The sequence below is a fragment of the Simochromis diagramma genome, unplaced genomic scaffold (genome assembly GCF_900408965.1).
Source record: "Simochromis diagramma unplaced genomic scaffold, fSimDia1.1 OVJJ01000685.1, whole genome shotgun sequence".
Lineage (NCBI taxonomy): Eukaryota > Metazoa > Chordata > Actinopteri > Cichliformes > Cichlidae > Simochromis > Simochromis diagramma.
In genome coordinates, this window is record NW_024387477.1 from 5,243,011 (window position 1) to 5,264,818 (window position 21,808).

Genomic DNA, 21,808 nt, shown 5'->3' on the forward strand with positions numbered 1-21,808 from the left:
CAGAGACGACTGATATGGATTCTGCTGGCTCCATCCCACTACTCACAGGGGTGACCCTCTCAGACACAAATATACACACACACACAGGCATACGCAGAATTCGTGAGTAGTTAATAAATGGATCACAGAAGATAAAAAAAATAAATCTGAGGGGCATGTGTGGCCGCTACGGTCATCATGCATTGACAGGCCAAAGACTGCTGTGAAATCTCTACTGTCACTGCTTGATTGTGTGCTGTGTGGAATGACATAATGGCATCTGTCTTTTAAAGCTGACTTAAATCTGCTATTTGTCACACACAAGTCAAACACATAAGCAGATACAAGCTGCAATAAGCTGTCATACAGCCTAAATGTATTGAAGTGCGCCTGCTTTTGGGCATACACAAAAAATACACAAATCATGGTCATGCTCCAAAACCCACAACACCTGGGACAGATGGCCTGGCATTATGGGGAAAGCTATAGCTGTTTGGCTCTGGGGGAGATGGAGAGGAAGAAGCAGGAGGCTGACAGGTGTGCTACTTTATTTTTGTCTGACTATGCAGGAGTGTCATTAAAATGTTCAATTTAAATGCTACAGCACTCGTTTTTTTCTTTCATCGGACGGACAAAGGAACTGCAGCAACCCTGGTCTCTGTTGAGGAGCGCTCAATAAAAAGCTTAATCTTTCGTACCATTGTGCGATTTATCTGATAGTCAGTGCAGGTCAATATTTCTTTTCGGTGTTCCCTGTCTGTAAAAAAGTGGTGGTCTAAAATAAGCGTTCTGATGACTGCTTGTTGCTGCACAATGGCTAAAATTGACCCTGCTGCTGTCGCCATGGCAATATAAAGATGACAACTGGTGGCTGGTCTAACGACTGGTACTGGCTGTCTTCGTCTGCACGCATGCTCGTTTTCATGAGAGAAATTCCACCGTCAGATTCTGACATCCTTCTTTTTTGTAACGATTGAGGCAAGCCTAAACATTAAGTCAAACAGAGAGCCAGCAGCTTTCCTACCTGAGTTGGAACTGTACATGTAGACAAACTTGGACCATCCATAGTGTTCGATAACTCCCACCAGCGCATCCTGGAGCTCGGGCCTGAGCTGGATCACAAATTGGTTGGCTGTTTCAATGGGGAAGGATGGTGTCACAAAGCAGACGTGCAGTGCTCCACAGAAGGACATGAGCATGTTGACTGTCTTCCTGTCATACAGGCCAATGATGGCATACACACCTTTGGAGAACTGGGAGCAAACTGCAAGGGACAGAACAGAAAAACAAGCAGATATACAGGGTGTTAGTCTTTAAACCTTTGAACAATGAAATCAGCAAAAACATCAATCTAATTATCTTTTCATTGCTGTTACACAGCGTCTATTAAGCGTCAAATTAAACTTTGTCGCCATCCTGCCTACATCCGCTAGTAGGATAAGAGTGATATGGTCCAATAGGCAATTATTGTAATTAGCCTGTAGAGCTATCGTGTGCAGGTCTGAAGCTTTTCTGAGTCTAAGGTTATAGTAAGATGAATATCCAGGAAATTGAGAAACGATCAGGCTAATCGAAAAAATAATAATTTCACTGGATGTGGTTAGTCAAACTGAACTAACCACATCCCACAACAGAATTTTGTCTGAATTAAAATCAATTTAATCCATGGTTTGGATTTAATTTTGGTTTTTAAAGTGGGAGGATAGAGAGAAAGAGGAAATAAATATCTGTGGCATGCCGGGTGCTGTGAAGTCTTTAGAGCCTGAGCTATTAACTAGTACTCAATAGCATGTTTATGCAGGGCTCATCTGCTGGTCCAGCTGCATAGCATTAATCTGTGTGTTTTGCCTTCAGTGAAAGGTGGAGGTGGTGGAGGCAGATTAGGTGTAGAGAGGTTAATCAATGCATCCCCAGGGTTCCACTGACATTTTACTAGCAGCAGGAGGCGGTTTCCAGCTCTCATTTGCCTTTCTCCCTCAGTCCCTTCATTTTTCTCTCTCTCATTGTCTGTCTGTCACTCTGATTTCTTTCACACCCCCTAAATTCTTAAAATAGCTAATTTATGTTCGTGATCTTCTCTCGGCACTTTATATCCTCACCGTGCTCTCAGTAGAGCATGGTATCTTTGCACTTCCAGGTCTGGTCTGGGCTATTTTCTGCTATGGCGATGGGTGGGCCTTACTTATCTCAGTATTTACCAAACAGATTGAAGACGGTGCCTGTACCCACACGAAGGCCAGCTTGCAGCTAGGAGCTGAGGGAAAGACAGAGAGCGAGGATGGCCCATACCCAAAATGCCTAACCTGTCACAGACCTGCACCCTCCGGTCAGGCACGTGTGTGTGACGGAGATAGAGGGAGAGTGAGGAACCGAGAGTGGGAGAAAAAACAGGGATATCACAGAAAAATACACGCGCGTACACGCCATGAACACGCACACACATATGCAGCCTCTAGTGCTCCAAAGCCTGGTGAGTCACCGTACTTAAAGCAAGCCCTGAAATAGACATTTTGCGCCTCGCCACACTGACTCAGTAACAGAACTATCTTTTCTTCATGCTCTTGCTAATAAATGGACACTCTCTCAGCTACTGCTTTCCACTAGCACACATTATATATATCCCCTTACAATTTTCTAGGACCAATTTGATGCGGTATCCTCCATGTTCTGCTTGAATAAAAGGTAACGGGAGCTTGTTTGACTTTTTGTGCAGTGCCCCATTACTCTGCCCTACAGCAGGTTACAATGTTTCACAGAATATGAGTCATTTCTCATCACTTCAGTGTGTGCGTTTGGAAAAAAACCCCAAAAACCATGCGACAGAGACCTCCTGCTCCGAGTTGGCAAGACAACCATGCGCCTGTCTAATTCGACATAAGCATTAGCGTAGCTCAGCAGTCCGAGTCTTGATAGCAGTACACACCGGTAGCATGTTGAGTCTGTTTGTGTGTGAGCAGCTTGTTAGTGTTGCTCCACATGTGTAACGGCACTGGACGCAGGGCTGAGAGACCTAAACTGATCTCAAAGACCCCGGCAACACCTGTCCACTCTGGCACTGCGTATCTCCTCGCCACAGTTACAGCTGCCATGGTGGCAGGACTGGGGTTGCCCTGGCAACAGTCTGTTTCTCTGGCAGGGATTACAGTAGCTCAGAGCTGCTAAAGGACTTTCGTAAGATGGAGTGGGAATTGTGGAGTGTTTGGACATTTTGTCATAATTAGGGTTTTCACCTCGAGGAATTAGCAAATTTGCAAAAGTGACTTGGTTTTGCAAAATCCTTAGATAATTTCTGAAATAATGAAAGACAGTAGGGCTTCGCTGCATCCCATTTTTATTATCACTTAAAACGAGAAAGGGATAATGCCCAACAAATTCTGACTTGCTATAACTGCGAGGCAAAGCTCTGCTGATTCTCATTTAGAAGCTATTTATCCTTTTTTAAGGTTGTTATTATTGGTTATATAAATAACCCCAGTTCCAACATCTCCAGCTTAGCTCAACTCAGGCTCTCTATACATACAAATTAATGCCGGGGGGAGCAATTTAGAAACACCAGCACCCAGAATTCAGGTTCTACTTGTTACACTTCCTTATAATAATGTTACTTTTAGAAGTGTTTTGTGACATTATAACATTAAAAAACATCCAAAATTGCAAAATTACTGCCATTAAAAGGAAATTTGTAACATTAAAACATTTATGCCATTAAAAATAAACATGAAACAAGAAGAGTTTACTGTTATTGAAATAGATCTTGTTACATTATGAGGTCCATTAGAAATGAACTTGTAATAACAGAAAATTATTGTCATTAAAATGGAACTTGTTAATTTACAAGTTTACTGCCATTAAAAATCAACTGCAAATGATAATAAACATTACAGCCTTACCTACAGAGAATTACTCATTAACATATTTTTGCCTTATCAAAAATGAACACTGTTTACATCAGGTTTTGCAGTTTCAGTCAGAGTATTGAATATCCTATCATCTATGCCATGTATTAACTTTAACTTGTTTCATATCAAGCTGACACTGGTAGCATTTCCTCCACCACATCACCAATAAGAGACTGAACTCTTTAGCCACAATAAAAGCTAGCCATTGCTTTTTCTGAGCTTTCAGTGGCCACCAGAGTGTGAGTTTAGCTAGCAGATATCACAATGATTTGTGTTTACTCATAACTTTGTCAGTGCCCATTTTAAAAAACTAGTCTCTTTGAATCTCCCTGGCTGAGCTACACAGTCATCTTCACTGGGGCTGATATGGTAAAAAATTTTACTGTGAGGGATGGTACATCTGGAAAAAGTAACTAAACTACAAAAAACAAAAACACTAAAGGATACTTTTCTCTCTGCTTCATCTTTCCTTTTCATCCATTTTGGCCTTGTCTGCATAAAAGCAGTTAGACAGTGAGCTCCTGTGTGCCAGGGATCATACTATGCGAGTGAGAAATATCTGTGACTTTTTGCTCGTGAAGTTAACTGTTTAAAAGAATTTAAAGCTCTGTGCTCCTGATCGGCTGCCCACCACTACTAACACTAAAATTATAATATTTCAACAGCCGTGTATAAGCCGAGCATCCATGTAACAAATGATTTAACTGTAAAACTGTGACAAATTACCTGTGGTGTATGATAGCAGCCTTTGTGATTTCTTTATACTTTCTCTTTTTGTGGGATAAATAATTATGAATAACCAATAAAGCCCCGATTGATTTTGCAGCTGTAGCTGAGTTAGCAGATATTTGATAAACTCATACACACAGCGGATTGCAATCAGTCTCTGAGAGTTTCATTACTAACCTCTTAACTCTTACAGTTAGGCCTGTGTGTGTTTACTATTGAAATCTTAACATTGTCTAATGGTGCCTATCTGTAACTGTGCTTCATTTTAAATGAATGTAATTCATCAACCTGATTATTATGAGTGACTATCATTTGCCTGTTTTGGTGGCTCCTCCCTAAGATGGCAGCACTGTAAAAAAATATGTGAGAACCCCACAAAGTTAAGTTTAAATGCATTACCACCAATTACCCATAACAATGTCCAAAAAGTCAGCAACTAATTGTTTACTGCATACAGCTGCAGGAAAGCTCATTGGAACCGAGCTGACATTTTTATCCATACCAGGCTTTTCTTATGAATGAACAAGATGTTGATTTGCATTTGTTGTGGCCACAGAGCTTTGGGCGGCAGAAAAAAGGAGAGAAAGAAAGAGAGAAAGAGAGTGAGAGAAACTCAATTCCTAAAGGGGCTGATACTCACGCAACAGGAGGAACTGTCAGAAACAACTCACGCACTCACGTCTTCACTGTTCTCTGTTTCCTATGCCCTGCAGCTGTTCTTCTGCTTAGCATGAGCCAAATTTTAAATGACAGATGTGTCTGTGCTGGCTGCATGAAAGAGGGATGTTTGTGACAGTTGCTCCTGCATCTGACGGGCTATTGGGCCGGTGTTTGGAAAAGGTGCCTCCTTAATAGTGACCATAACGGTTTACGATAGAAATATGGATAGACAACTTGATGGCTAAAAAAAGTACACTTTAAGTATTAAAACAGCATCCTGTTAGTTTTGATGGATAGGAAAAAAATATATTCGACAGATTTTTGGGAAAACAAAAGAAATTCATTTAAGGATATGTCAGTATTCGCCAGAAAAAAAAAAAAAAATACATATATATATATATATATCTGATATATAAGTCAGAGGTGTCAAGGTGCCCTTGCACATGCCTGCCTCCCAGCAGCTCCACATCAGCAGTTCCCTAACCTGTGTACAGAAACGCGGTATTAAAAAATTGCTTCTTTCTGTGGGTGTATGTGATTCTTTTTTTCAATAGTCCGGGTTTGCTTGACATGCCAAAAAGAAATAAATAAGAAAAAAAAAATCAATGCAGCTGAATTGAATTGTACCAAGAGCCCTCACAAATGTATTTTTAGGGCTTCACACAAACAGGTTTGAAAGAATCAATACTGTATAACAAATGTCATTTGAGTGCTGTGCCTAATGCTAAATCAGTAATTGATGTAATCTGGACTCACAGGTTTACGGAGACCATAGACAAACCACAAATTCTGATATGTGTATCAGAATCACAAACACACGCAGACACACACAGGAGGGACACACGTAGCTACTATTTTCCTCCCTTGGGTTATACATGCTATTATAATGTGCAACATTAAGGTCAGCGGTAGACAGGAAATTTCACAGCAACAGGAAGCTGGGTTTAGCTGGAGGGAGCATACTGATTGGAGAGTTCTTGTTCAGTCATCCATAAAGATCTTTTTTTTTGATAGAGCCTCACTACTGAGGAATGACATGCCAGATGACTCCATAAAATAGGACATCCGATTTGGTTGCTCATCTTATCCTCTGGTCGACCGTATACCGTTCTCAGTTCGGTGTATTATTTACTGTGAAACTTCAAAGAAATCTGTTTCAAATGCTATGAAATCATGAATTTTTCCTGCGGGCATCACTAGACTAAGACTGAGCGCTGCAAGCTGCTAAATCCAGCTTTCTTCTAGCTCAGCATACTGTTGCTAGACTGATTCATAAAGTCATTTCACCCAATCCTACACCTTTACATCATCACGATTTTCCAACTAGTCCCTTTTCAGCCTATAGAAAGAGGAAAACCAAACACATTATTCAATTATTCATGCATTCTTGAAAAAGGAAATTAAAAAAATAAGAAATTAGGAAACAAAAAATGCCCAGTGTGAGAAATTTAAAGGTCCTGTCTAATTTTTTTCCCTCACAACCCTGGAGCAACATCATAAAATCAAGGGATGAACATCGAGATCTGTTACAAAAGAGCTCCGGAACTACTGCACGGATATAAAACTGCAGATTTCCTGTAGTTCCAATGAAGCTATTATGGTTTGATTGATTAATCAGCACAGTTACATTTTATAAAGGAATGAATGCACAGTGACCAGCGGCTGTGAACCTGTAGCACCATTTTATAGAAACGGTACGCAAAATTCAAGGTAAGTCAAGTTTCTTGTGGATCTTATGCTTCCAATCCTGCCCCCTAAAATGACAACTACGGGTAAGATTCCTACATGTATCATTCATATTAACACAAAATCAAATCCTCAGATCATTTATATTTAAATATATTTTCATTTAAAATGTCTTTATACATAAAATCCTGATGATGATAATGAGACGCTTTTATAATTAGCCCTGGGACACACTGCTTATTTGGCCTATTTTTCCAAGTGATACAAAGTGGTTCTCAACGCTCGAGACAGTGGAATGATCTGTCAATAGTCCTATTTATGTCAGGTAAAAACAACATCACATAACTGAAAACCTCAAGTATAGTTTCAGTGTCTACAATAGGTTCTAATCCTGCTAAGCACCTGCACAATTTATCACTGTCCTGTGGACTTTTTGTTTAGTACGAAATACCAAATATCCCAGTTCTATCATTTCTAACATGAGGTGTTAGTCTGCGGTAAAACTAGTGTTGAGATATGTACAGCATGGCACAGTCACTACCCAAATGATTCTAGCAGGTTGATGTCTTTCTTATCTTTCTTACACTGTTTATTACTGGAAGCGAAGATACTTTATTGATTCTTGAACTGTCATGTAATAGATTTTATAGGCCTTCATCTAAAATTTAGGGGAGACAAAATCAGCAGCAATCCACTAGGCTGTCAAACATTTCTTTTTAGAAGTGAATGTATTGGTTGCAGTGTAGGTATGAACCTAGTAGCTAAAGCAACAGAGAGGCTAGTTGGATACCATTTCCTGTCATTTTTCTGCTCCTGGTTCTGTAATGAAAGCCTTAAATTCCTCACAAAATAACGAAAAATCTATATAAAAAACATTTTACATTTTTTGTTTTCAGAAAAGTAAACTTCCTTTTCTTGGCTGGCTTACACTGATAATCCTAAGGTTTGGTACTTTTCTGCACTTAGTTTAAAGTATCCTTTGGAAACATGAGTGGAATGACACCAGCAGGAAGGCAGCTGTCACATGAGGCAGCAAAATACACCACCTTCACAAGGGTGAAGGGTCACTCAATCAACCACAGAGCACTTTGAGGGGAGATAAACACATCTGACACCAGACACTGCTCGGCGCACAGTTATCCTCCACTCAGCCACCCATGGCTAATAACTGCCAGATAATGTATGTAATAAAAACAGAGAGCATGTTGTGGTCCCTCTGGTCTCATCCATCTTCAGGAGAGCTAATCAGCTATGTTAATGAAAGGACGAGCAAAAGAAGTCAATAACCGATTCAATCAGACCGCACATTTGTATGCAAGCATTCAGACCTGATTTTTCTTTTAAGGGTAAAAAACAATACCCCTTCATAAACGTTAAGCGCTAGCTCAAAAATATTTCAATAAAAAAAATAAAAAATAACAATAATGTCTCACTGGGTTTGACAAGACAGCGTATCACACACAGATCGTGCTTGTAAAGAACCCCCCAGGTGATGGGGTGGAGGTGGCCTACTCTGCGAGCCCTCCAACACAGCATGACTCACACAGTGCAATCAATCTCCTTCTGCGCAGAGGACAGGGACCCAGGGGACCAAAACACAGCACCAACCCAGATCTGCATGAAAGTCTCCAGACATGACTGCGTAGGAGGGTTTTGCTGTCAAAGCAGTTTTCAGTTGCATCGCCTTAAAAATCCTGAAAAATCTGCCAACGAGTATTTTTAGTCATAGCGCATTGTAGTGGTAATTCTTTGATCCATGTATGTTCCAGAAAATCGATACTTAAGAGTTAAGGGAGTCAAAACTGGTTCAAGAGGTTTTAAAAAGGGCGTTGGTTTTTTGACAGACGGCAATTTGTTGCTCCAGCGATTTGTTGTTTCCCAGGTTAAACAGTGTTACCTTCCCAAGCTCAAAAGAGATGTACTTCATCAACAAAAGCAATAAAATTGTGTTTTGCAACAAAGAAAAAGGGAAAATTGAGATAGAGGATAAAAAAAGAGTGGCTGAAGGAGTAAGAAAGGGGGCAAAATAAGGAAAATATCGACTAAATCCAGAGAGGAAGACACTGAACTCTGGGGGAGATGTGGGACCAACAGCTGAACAACCAAACAGGACTTAGACTGTAAGTCAGGGCGCACTGGATACTCATGAGAGTTTATATTAGTTGAAAACGGGGCCACGGAAGGTTAATAAGGATGAGCAAAAAATGAAGTGAGTCTTGAAAATGTAGGTGACAGCAGACAGAAGGCAAAGAAAGAGAAGCACGGGTGTCTGTGAGAGGAAATGATAAGGAGAATGCTGCGAACAAAGAGAACAGATGCCAGCCTAGCAGTGGGAAATAAAGGGACCACACAGTGAAATCTAGATCTCTCCTATTTCCTCTAAGTAATAAAACAATGGCACCGCATCGCCTCATTAAATGGGTAATCGAGGGTGTGAAAGCACTCCCCTCTGCTCCGAACATCTCTCTCTCTTCTGGTGTCTCACTCTCTAACCCTTTCACGCCAAGCTATTGTCTCTCCTTCTTACTGTTTCTCACCACGTCTCCAATCTGGTTTGCTGCGGAGCCCTGCCGCCTGCTGAACAAATGCTTACCTGGGCAATGGGTCAGAAACATAGCCCAGACCAGCTCCTGTCAGGGGGTATGGAAACTCCAATTATCTCCTTAACAATTATCCCTTCGCAATTATCTCCCCATCTGCGTATCAGTGTCGACAGGTGCAGAGGGACAGTCCTGCTCACACGCTTTCATTTCTCTGACAGGGGAAGTGATGGAAGTGGATATGAGGGGCAAGAAGAGCCAAACTCACAACCAGCAAGCTAATTCACTAGGAACCTCTGTATGAATTAAAAACCTTCTTCAACAGATTCCAGCCGAGCTCGTGGGAAATGATTGTGGTCACTGAGCAGAATTTATGAGCGCTGCAAAAAATCATTTCTATCTAGAGCTGCAAAAGTAGAAAATGTATTTATTTGAAAAAAAAAAAAAAAACACACCTAGCAAACATTTGACTGTTAGTGCTTGATAAATGAATAATGTTATAGCCAGTTTTTTCTCAGCTAACTACAGTGGGGCAAAAAAGTATTTAGTCAGCCACCGATTGTGCAAGTTCCCCCACCTAAAATGATGACAGAGGTCAGTAATTTGCACCAGAGGTACACTTCAACTGTGAGAGACAGAATGTGAAAAAAAAATCCATGAATCCACATGGTAGGATTTGTAAAGAATTTATTCGTAAATCAGGGTGGAAAATAAGTATTTGGTCAATAACAAAAATACAACTCAATACTTTGTAACATAACCTTTGTTGGCAATAACAGAGGTCATACGTTTACTATAGGTCTTTACCAGGTTTGCACACACAGTAGCTGGTATTTTGGCCCATTCCTCCATGCAGATCTTCTCGAGAGCAGTGATGTTTTGGGGCTGTCGCCGAGCAACACGGACTTTCAACTCCCGCCACAGATTTTCTATGGGGTTGAGGTCTGGAGACTGGCTAGGCCACTCCAGGACTTTCAAATGCTTCTTAAGGAGCCACTCCTTTGTTGCCCGGGCGGTGTGTTTTGGATCATTGTCATGTTGGAAGACCCAGCCTCGTTTCATCTTCAAAGTTCTCACTGATGGAAGGAGGTTTTGGCTCAAAATCTCACGATACATGGCCCCATTCATTCTGTCCTTAACACGGATCAGTCGTCCTGTCCCCTTGGCAGAAAAACAGCCCCATAGCATGATGTTTCCACCCCCATGCTTCACATTAGGTATGGTGTTCTTGGGATGCAACTCAGTATTCTTCTTCCTCCAAACACGACGAGTTGAGTTTATACCAAAAAGTGCTACTTTGGTTTCATCTGACCACATGACATTCTCCCAACCCTCTGCTGTATCATCCATGTGCTCTCTGGCAAACTTCAGACGGGCCTGGACATGCACTGGCTTCAGCAGCGGAACACGTCTGGCACTGCGGGATTTGATTCCCTGCCGTTGTAGTGTGTTACTGATGGTGACCTTTGTTACTTTGGTCCCAGCTCTCTGCAGGTCATTCACCAGGTCCCCCCGTGTGGTTCTGGGATCTTTGCTCACCGTTCTCATGATCATTTTGACCCCACGGGATGAGATCTTGCGTGGAGCCCCAGATCGAGGGAGATTATCAGTGGTCTTGTATGTCTTCCATTTTCTGATGATTGCTCCCACAGTTGATTTTTTCACACCAAGCTGCTTGCCTATTGTAGATTCACTCTTCCCAGTCTGGTGCAGGTCTACAATACTTTTCCTGGTGTTCTTCGAAAGCTCTTTGGTCTTGGCCATGGCGGAGTTTGGAGTCTGACTGTTTGAGGCTGTGGACAGGTGTCTTTTATACAGATGATGAGTTCAAACAGGTGCCATTCATACAGGTAACGAGTGGGGGACAGAAAAGCTTCTTACAGAAGACGTTACAGGTCTGTGAGAGCCAGAGATTTTCCTTGTTTGAGGTGACCAAATACTTATTTTCCACCCTAATTTACGAATAAATTCTCTACAAATCCTACCATGTGAATTCATGGATTTTTTTTTCACATTCTGTCTCTCACAGTTGAAGTGTACCTCTGGTGCAAATTACTGACCTCTGTCATCATTTTAAGTGGGGGAACTTGCACAATCGGTGGCTGACTAAATACTTTTTTGCCCCACTGTAGCTCTGCGAGAGTACATCCTGAACGGATCTTTGGAGAACAAGGCATTTATTTTCTTGGCCTCTGTTTCTCTTGCTATATCTCTTCAGCCTACTGGCTTGAGCTGTGAGCCTTTGTTTGGCAGTTTCTAGAGGCTCGTTTATATCAATATTAATAGTGGTATCATGTTGTTGTTCTTATTCATCAAGGACCTATCTCTCATGATGCTCTTCTACACATCTATCTATCTATGTTTTCTGAGATGGTGCTGCAGATGTTTCTATTTAATTGCTGGTAGTCTTTTCTCAGAATTAAATCTCAGACTTTAACAGAAACATACACTCAACAAAAATATAAACGCAACACCTTTGTTACTGCTCCCATTCCCCATGGGATGGACGTAGAGACTTAAAATTCATTCCAGATACACAATATAACCATCCCTCCCAAATAGTGGTCACAAATCAGTCCAAATGTGTGGTAGTGGGCACATCTGCCATATTGAGATAATCCATCCCACCTCACAGGTGTGCCACATCAGGATGCTGATCTGACATCATGAGTAGTGCACAGGTGTACCTCAGACTGCCCACAACAAAAGGCCACCCTGGAATGTGCAGTTTTTTGCGCTATTGGGGGTCTGGGGACCCAGAACCGGTCAGTATCTGGTGTGACCACCATTTGCCTCATGCAGTGCAACACATCGTCGCATGGAGTCTATCAGATTGTCAATTGTGGCCTGTGGAATGTTGGTCCACTCCACTTCAATGGCTGTGCGAGGTTGTTGGATATTCGTGGGAACTGGTACACGCTGTCGTATACGCCGGTCAAGCACATCCCGAACATGCTCAATGGGTGACATGTCCGGTGAGTATGCTGGCCATGCAAGAACTGGGACATTCTCAGCTGCCATCTGTCCCTGAACAATGTGAACCATGATTCATCCGTGAAGCGCACACCTCTCCAACGTGCCAGACGCCATCGAATGTGAGCATTTGCCCACACAAGTCTGTTACGGCGACGAGCTGGAGTCAGGTCAAGACCCCGATGAGGACGACGGGCATGCAGTTGAGCGTCCCTGAGACGGTTTCTGACAGTTTGTGCAGAAATTGTTTGGTTGTGCAAACCAATTGTTCCAGCAGCTGTCTGGGTGGCTGGTCTCAGACGATCTTGGAGGTGAACCTGCTGGATGTGGAGGTCCTGGGCTGGTGTGGTTACACGAGGTCTGCGGTTGTGAGGCCGGCTGGATGTGCTGCCATATTCTCTGAAACGCCTGTGGAGACGGCTTATGGTTGAGAAATGAACATTCAATGCACGGGCGACAGATCTGGTTGACATTCCTGCTGTCAGCATGCCAATTGCACGCTCCCTCATTGCTTGTGGCATCTGTGGCATTTTGCTGTGAGACAAAACTGCACATTCCAGGGTGGCCTTTTGTTGTGGGCAGTCTGAGGTACACCTGTGCACTACTCATGATGTCAGATCAGCATCCTGATGTGGCACACCTGTGAGGTGGGATGGATTATCTCAATATGGCAGATGTGCCCACTACCACACATTTGGACTGATTTGTGACCACTGTTTGGGAGGGATGGTTATATTGTGTATCTGGAATGAATTTTAGGTCTCTACGTCCATCCCATGGGGAATGGGAGCAGTAACAAAGGTGTTGCGTTTATATTTTTGTTGAGTGTAGATAGATGCACAAATTTTTTTATCCTTTTAAATTAACACTGTAATGTTACAGACGTGCAGGACATACAACGCTAGCTCCAGCATTACCGTTACAATCTTATTATTGGTCACAGCTGCTAGCTGCTACATAATGATAACAGATGGTTATTTGTATCGGATAATTGCTAATAGTTAATAGCGTTGTGAATATCAACCACATTTCATGTGTTTAGCTGCTAGTGAGGGGAGGGGCTATGTGCCTGCCCGTCTGCTGTGTAAAGCTGTGTGTCAACTGGAAGAGACAAAGACAGCGTGGATATCAATACTTGCATCAATAATGCTGCAAATGCATATCCATTCCAACAGTAATTTTCAGTAGCAATTATTAGAGTCATTTGTTTATTTAGATACTTATTTTAGTATCAAGTTTGACATCCATAGTATCAAAATTAGTAATGTTAATACGTAATTATAATTACATTATCTTGTGGGTTTTTCACGCTTGGCTAAGTTTGACAGCCAAGACTGACAGGCATGATGACCATCCAGGTATCATTTATAATGCTAATTTATGCTAGCAAAAAGTTAAATCTAGTATTGCAATGCATTTATCTGTCTGATTTGTAACACTTCAGCCACACAAGTTAATGCGACTACACATAAGGAAATATACACAACAGTCTAAGCTGTAAGGCAAAATATGTGATGATGCATGATTTTCTGTTTCATTTCTTGCCTTTTCTGCTTCTGCGACTTTTAACAACTGTTGCAGTTCTTGTGTCACTTTTGTGTAATCTGCGCAACTGTGCCAACGACAACAGCAGTTGTATTGTGTGACACTGCTTAATATGCTTGTAGGCTTTGTTCCTCATTACAGTACACAGAGGCTCCTATAATGCACTGTATGACAAAAGAGGGACTCCGCTTCTGTCTTTGCTGCAAAAACATGACAGCTGCCATCATCAGGCGCTCGTCCCTCCACCCTGCAACACAAATCCTGGTCCTCATCCGCGAACACATTGTTTTCTAATTGCCAGCCCCAGATGTCTCAGCTCAGACCTCCACGTCCCAGCTCCCATTACCTCCAGAGGCGACAGATTTGTTTTAAATACTTGGTGAGCTTGCATGAATACAGAGGAGGATTTGGAGTTGGTTTTGAAAGACAATGAGGGGGACAAACTGAAACAGAGTGGACACAATCATCAGTAACGTGTGTGCGTTTCTGGGCTAAATAAGATGTGTGATAAAGGCTGTGGTCTTGTCTTCACAACAGAATTTGGATTGCCACAACTGGCTGGTCAGTTCACTTTCATGTGGCAAGTCTTTCTTAGAAAAAGTCACATGAGGGCGAAGATATTAAATGACAGGTTGCTTATTTTCTGTTTCGCAGCCATTACTCTCTTCTTGCCTCCCTGCCCCATGTGTACATTCCCTCTGTCTTCCTTGTACAAAGCAATACAAGCGCACACACACATGCACAGAACATGGGGAAAAAAATCTACCCCCCTCCTGCTCTGCATCCTATCAGTCTGCTGCTCTGGGAGAGGTTTTGGCTGATCTGCATTGATTGCTATGGGCCTTTCTCTATCCCTGGTGCTCTGTAGCAAGAAAAAAAACCAAAAAACGGAGTCTTCTCATTCATCAAACCAGCACCTGCCAGACTCTAGCCCAAGAGAACTGCCACAAGTTTTTTTTTCTCGTTTTTTTTCCTTTTGTTTTCTTCTTGACAAATAACTGTGATGTCCCAAACAGTCAGAAGGGAGCAGTGATCTGCTTTTTGTCTGCCATTTTCAATAGCAAATTGAATACTCTGTAATCCCTCTGAACATGCATGCACTGTGGAAGTCACTCACCACAGATGGACCTCAACGACTGATACAATTGCTACAACAGGAAAAAAAAAAACCCAAATACAACATGCCAGAGCTTCACTGACACCAGCCACCGGGCTTGAAATTGCAGCTTAACTCCCTACACCCCCACCACCACCCTCTTCCACTCATTGCTTTCACCCCAACTGAAACATGTCGGTTTGCACCTAGAAATGGAAAAGAGTGAAGGATGACATCTTTTTCTTTTTTGAAGTTTCTCCTATGGAAAGCTGAACATTTCTAAGCATTATAGTGTTTAACAGAGTTGGTTGAATTCTCTTTTTTCTGTCGGCTTATTATTACATATTTATGCTTATAACTCCACGGAGTGATAGCTTTGGATGTGCTGCATTGAATAATACATTAAATGCATCTGCTCAAGCTCTGTCTCTTGTTAGCTATTGTGTGTGCGCGCAAGGGTGTGAACAGAGGATTTCACAAAGCAGTCTCACATGCTCGCACACATTTCTTTTTTATAGTCAGACCATGGTACTACACTGATGGGGAAAACTTGAGCCATGTAAATGTGGCAGCGCATACACATGAGAAAACACAACATGATGGCAAAAGTTATCTCAAGGTAAAGGATTATGTCCACCAGTTTGGTTACTGGAACGTAACTCCTATTGATATAAGCGGTTTGACATGGGATTGTAGCCCCAGTGTTCTGGATCACACGTTAGACTTTAATTCTTTTAATTTGCTTTTTTAGTTTAGGGGTCACAAGCCAAAATGTTTGGGAGATATTGATCTACATTTCCATATTTTGCATTTTGCACTGAGGCAAAAAATGTTTACCCGCACAACGGTGAAACCACACACTAAATTTCAATCAGTGACTAGAAGTGGTTACTACACTCAGAGTTTTCCTTTTTGTTTTCCTTGACGTGCTTTCTTTATGGCTGACAGACACCCTATATTTCCTCCCATGCCAGACCTCTCAGCCTCACTTCCATTAAAGCTCCTATAGTGACAAATTTCACAAGCTTTCACTTCTTATGGCATATGAAAAGAAATTATCCAGACGAAGTCAAAAACAGCCCTCCTTTTTGTTTTAGTCCACTTTAGTTCAATTTTATTGATATAGTGCCAAGTCACAGCAACAGCTATAAACAGTTGTGCGACTATATCGTAAGGCAACAATACAGAGAAACCCTAACAATCAGATGACCCCCTCTAAGCCAGCAAATGGTAAAAGTGGAAAGGAAAAACTCCCTTTTAACAGGAAGAAACATCCAGCAAACCATGCTCAGGGAGGTGCAGTCACCTGCCATGACCAGTTCGGGGTGATAGGAGAAAGACAGGGCAAAGAAATGGTGTGGAAGAGCCAGTGATTATGGATAAACTAATAATAGTCAATAAAAGAAATAATAAATCACCAATTTTTGATGTTTTTTTTCTGAGGAGTGGTTGCTACAGTTAATTAAAACGTGCTTGTTTGGTAAGTCCTTATTATGTACGTCAGACTGTTACTCCACGACTCATGTAGGTATAGTACCTGTTTAGTTTCTTCCCATAATTCATATCCTCACTGATACTGTCTATGTGATACTATTTGATTTACAAGCAGGACACGACCAGTCCCCCCCCCCCCCCCCCCCCCCCCCCGCCCCCCCAACCACCACCACCACCCCAAACCCACACCCCCATCTACGCTCTATTGATCAGCTAGGCAGGCTTCCACAGAGCGCTCACTTCATTGATCATTGCTGCCTCACACTCACCCTCTTTAGGTTTTTAACTGACCCTTAGAGAGCTGGGGAAAATACTGCTATCTACATCACACTGTCAACGCATATCGTGTTTTCCATGAACACTAATTAGTCCTAAAGAAAGGTTTATTGTCAAGATGGCTGAACGTGACACAAAATCAAATGTAAGTTAGGTGCTGCTGAAGCAAAACATATATTATTGGAAATTCCACAGTCTAGCTTTGCTGCTAAGTGCAATGTTTTTAATTCATTTATTTTTTATTTGATTTTTTGCCCTCTTTTTTCTTTTTACATTTTTAACCAAAAATAGCCAAAGATTAGTTGTAAGTCTTACCGCACATCAAAGTGAGAAACAGAGCATACAGGCGGGAGCCTGCAGAGACTTTGACATGAAGCTAGTGAATCAGAGACATCTGCATTATAAACCAGTAGCAGATTATGGTAATGTGATATCTAACTGATGGGTGACTAACATTCTCTATCTATGCTGAGCATCCCTGGCAGCTATTTTAAACGATGCAAACGTATACAAGGAAACAGTCCAGCAAGCACTTTTACTGGAAATGTGAAAACACTGCAGTAAAAAGGCAATATTGCTAATTCTGTTACTTTTTGACTCGCTTTTGCCTGTCAACGTAAGATGGAGAGGAGAGAAATGCAAATTAGCCTCACATTATGCAGACAGAGATGCCATCGTTATTATTACTACCCCGATGACTCCACATGCAGGAAATAAAATGAACCACTTTGCCCATAACATTCAGCGTTTTATGGCTTTCTTTATCTCTTCTCATTTTCTCTGTCACCTTTGCCCTACTTCCAGCCACCCACCCCTATTCCTTTGCTCTTTAGGCAGGTGCCAGCGAGTGTGTGTGTGTGTGTGCGTGTGTGTGTGTGTGTGTGTGTGAGAGAGAGAGCATGTGTTTGTGGATGCTGTGTAGACTTGCTTCTGGAGGAAGTGGCTGGTCATAAGAGCCAGCTGATGAGCATCACCCTCATCCGGAGCTCCATTCATCCCCGTGCACAAGGGCCCATTCACCCTTCTGCTTTTCACACTCACGGACCCCAAGAGCCCCGGGCACATTCCCACAGTCGCACGCTTACAGAGGTGAACTGTCAGTCACCCGAGACATCCTAAATAGAAAGGGCACCCAGATGTAGATTCACGCAAACCAAAATTCCTCCACGTTACCACACAAAATGGAAATCCAGGAATAGGCTGCGTTTCTCATCTGACTCATTATAAACAAGCCCCGGAGCCTTTCCTTTTTCTTCTCAAACATGTCTCTATAGCCTTCACATCCAAACACTTTTGAGAGCAAGTGACACACAGCAGGAAGAGGTGTCATTTTCATTTTTGTCATCTCCTTCCACGGCGAATCTTTCTGACACGCTTGTACCGTAGCCCATCATCATACCCATGGACTGCAATGATGTGCATGACATGGGATGTGGGAGGGGGGTCAAATTTAAACATCAAAGACAGGAAAGGATGGGTAGATAGAAAAGAAAAGGAAAGTCTGTGTGCATCATCTGCAGCTAAAAGAGAATAGATCTAATCAACCTCTGGGAAAAGTTGGATAATAGCAATGACCCTTGACTGAATTATTAGCACCAAATTACCAAAAACGTTAAGCTCTGGGTATGTGTGTTGCTTGGTAGGATGTCTGTGGATATCTAAGATATATATATTTTTAAGAAAATATGTACAATCAAATAGTTTCTGGAAGCAATTCTGGCAAAAATAGTCAAAAAAAAGACTGAGAAAATCTAAGAAAAAAGGCAGACGAGAGCCATCTGAGTTGTTCTTTGTGCTGATGTCTCGCCACTGGCTGCACGCGGTGACAAAGACATTAATGTACCACACCACCACCACCACCAGCAGCAGCCTCCCTACTGCGATAGGATCCATGTTTGATCCACTGGAGAAATCTGCAAACATTCAACAGCAGCCTGCCTCCTATATTTTACATCACGCTCCCTTCTGAGCAGAGGACAGTCTCTTTAATGAGGGCATCTTGGGTGTGTTTACATTTCATTACACAGCGCTCCCTGGCTCTGTGGCCTAAATGGCTGAAGGGTGGGGGAAGTTCAGGGGGATGATGGTTGAAATATCTGCTGTGGACTTTGCAGGTTTTGCAGTATTTCCCACAGGACACGCTGCAGATGGATGTCTCTGTATAGGTTGTGATTCATAAAGCGTGTGGTCTTGAGAACAAGTCACAGCATGAAGCTTAATGATATATTTTGTTAGACTCTGACAGATGAGGGTAAATGTCCTTTCAGTGGTTGTGTTCAGCTTTCAGCAGCAGCCAGCACCTGATGTCTATAAATCTACATGAGTGCCGCTGCAAGTAATGCTTTATTTCCAATCCAATTTTAAGCTCATAACCGAATCTCATAAGAACGACTACAACCACATTACATTAAAACTCTGAGTCAGAATACCATTACACTTGCATTTCGTGTCTTTATAAATCAACATTAATTTCTCTTCATTTATATCATTGCTGCATACATTCCGGCAGGGAAGTCATAAAGACCGGTTTTTGAATCGCGGGGAGGGTTCAGAGTGAAAACGCAATGACTCAAAGTGGGAGTAGGAGTAAATGTCTGTGGATGAAGCAGTATCACACACCTGCCAGACAGACAGACAGGGTTGTCAAAGGGTATCTCCTGGAAGTGTGCGACTTCACTACAGAGAGTGCGAGTGAGCCACGGGCAAATTCAGAGGAGTCGAGGATGAAATGAGAAAAACACAGCTGAAGAGCCTCAAGGGCGACAAAATCTTGTCAGAATACAAAGGAAGGATGAGAGCAGGGCTAACAAAGATGAAACAATTTAGACTGACATTTCTTTTGCACAGCTCAGACACGGAGCAATTGTTGGTGCTGGCATAATGACACACATTATCACCAACAGGAGAATAGCATTCACACTGCTCTGACTATTGGGTTTCACCAGCAGGACTTTTAAACTTCCTTGATGACCATAAATCCTGCTTCCCATTGTCAGAGAATCTGGCACAGTTTCTCACTTGAGTTAGCCGAGGATACGTCTGCCTGTTCCAGATCCATATTAATACAAAGAAGGAGGAGGGTGAAGTCCCAAAAGTTAAAACGTTTATTTTGTGTGCTGGTGTTTGTGAAGCTTTCAGGGTGGGAGGGTTTAATACTCTGTGTTCTGCCAGGAAAAGATAATCGGATTGTGATCCGTGGCTAATTAGAAATGCATTTGGAGTATTTTTTTTTTTTTACCCTCCTCATTGTTTGGAGAGCCATGATCTGCGCTGACTCCTTGTTTTCTTTATAAAAGAAGCATAAGGCGCTCTGGGATCATTGGCAGCCGTTTTAAAAATCATATACGAGGAGCCATAAAAACAAAAAACCTGTTGTTACATGACTGAAGGAAAGCTGTCGCTGTCGCATAGGTTGCTTTCAAATCCCCGCGGCTTCCCCAGAGCGCAAACCACGCTGCAATCATGTAGAGGAAACAAGTCCTTCGCGGTCCCACGCAACAGTTAATAAGATAACCTACGAACACACGCTTTGCAGTAGGCCTGTATTAAAAGCAATTACAGCCTACACAGGCTTTTTTCCTCCTCCTTCTTCTCTTCTCTTACAAATGGAGTTGCAAGCGCTCTTTACAAAGTCAATAAACGGATTTAAAGATTTAGGTTCAATAGGTGGACTACATGGACTAGTATCTAATCAGTTTCCACTGAGATACTTACAGGCATATGTCATGGAGAAGCTGTTCCCCATCATGACCATATCCACCTGCGGCACCAGTTTGGGGATGTCCTGGTGGTGAGAGAGGGCGAACCGAAAAACCTCATATTCGTGGGATCCGCTTGGGAACAATCCTCCTGTTGAGAAGCAAAGAATGAGGAGTTAATGTAGTACACAGTGGACACGAAAAGGAAAAAAATTAAAAAAGAGACACCGACTTAAGTTGAATCAGAGGTTGTTTTTTTCTCTCAGACAAAAGGTGACGATATGTGTGCGCCATTCTCACCTATATTGATGTTACTTGGAAAACTTGAGCTTGAACCCAAGCACATCCCCAGTAAACTGGTGTAGAGGATGGTGAAGCTTCGCTGCATATTTCCTTTTGCATTGGCGAAGGGAAAAAGAGCCGAAATCCAAGCATAGGTTTTGTCCGTGTGTGAAGTTAAATCCCCCCGCTTCTCCTCCACTCCTATTGCCTCCCCTTAGAGCAGCATTTGCACCGACATCGATTCAACAGCGAGACAATTATCGCAATGGCGAGAGGAGGCACCTTTCTCTCTCTTCTTTTCCCTCTCACTGCTGATGCTCTCTTGTCCTTGGTTGCTGCTGTATGAGACGGAGAATGACTTCAGCATTAGCCGCACTGCAAAAAATAAACCCGTTTTGGAAAAAAAACAACAACCTAAAAAACTGTTGAACCTAAAGACAATTTTAATGTATTGCCTTTTACCCTAAACAAGGATTCCCCCCCTCCACGATATAGCGAGATAACTTCAGTTATTTGATATATAGAGCAAATTTTGGCTTTTCAAAGAAATATTTCGAGAGCAAGTGTCACTGCAACAAGTCTGGGCAGCGCGCAATAGTAAAGGAAATGACACAAGGACAGAAGCGAGCATTACTTAAAAAAGGTTGCTTTGGACAGGAAACAAGTAGCAATGTGTCACTCGATAGGAGGATGTTACAGCTGGAAAAGAAAATGGAAATTTTCACACTCATTATTTGACTAATGACCTGCGGGTAAATATTTTTTGCAGTGTGCGCCTTTGGAGCGCACACACAGGTCCCCCAAGACGCGCACGGGGTTTAGATATTCGTTCGTTTCGTTGTGGAGCAAATATATCAACACTGAAAAGACAGTGTTTTTGTAATGTCACTTTTATTTTGTAATAATTTTTGTGCCTGTAGATTTGCATTAAAAAGTAAATGTATAACCCAT

General features: G+C 42.2%; 1 protein-coding gene across 5 annotated transcripts in view; it reads right to left on the minus strand.

Annotated features, from left to right (window-relative positions):
- The window catches only part of gria1a (glutamate receptor, ionotropic, AMPA 1a), a 73,360-nt gene extending 51,877 nt beyond the window's left edge, over window positions 1-21,483 (minus strand). For 2 of the 5 annotated variants that reach the window (XM_040015701.1, XM_040015702.1), the window contains exons 1-3: window positions 20,876-21,478; window positions 20,592-20,726; window positions 1,004-1,243 (exon numbers count right to left, since the gene is read on the minus strand). In XM_040015701.1, the coding sequence (XP_039871635.1) occupies window positions 1,004-1,243; window positions 20,592-20,726; window positions 20,876-20,963 (463 nt within the window). In that variant the 5' untranslated portion in view covers window positions 20,964-21,478. Of the gene's footprint in view, window positions 1-1,003; window positions 1,244-20,591; window positions 20,727-20,875 lie in introns of all 5 variants that reach the window. The other 3 variants (XM_040015704.1, XM_040015703.1, XM_040015700.1) reach the window with 3 other exon arrangements.
- Window positions 21,484-21,808: the final 325 nt, after the last annotated feature.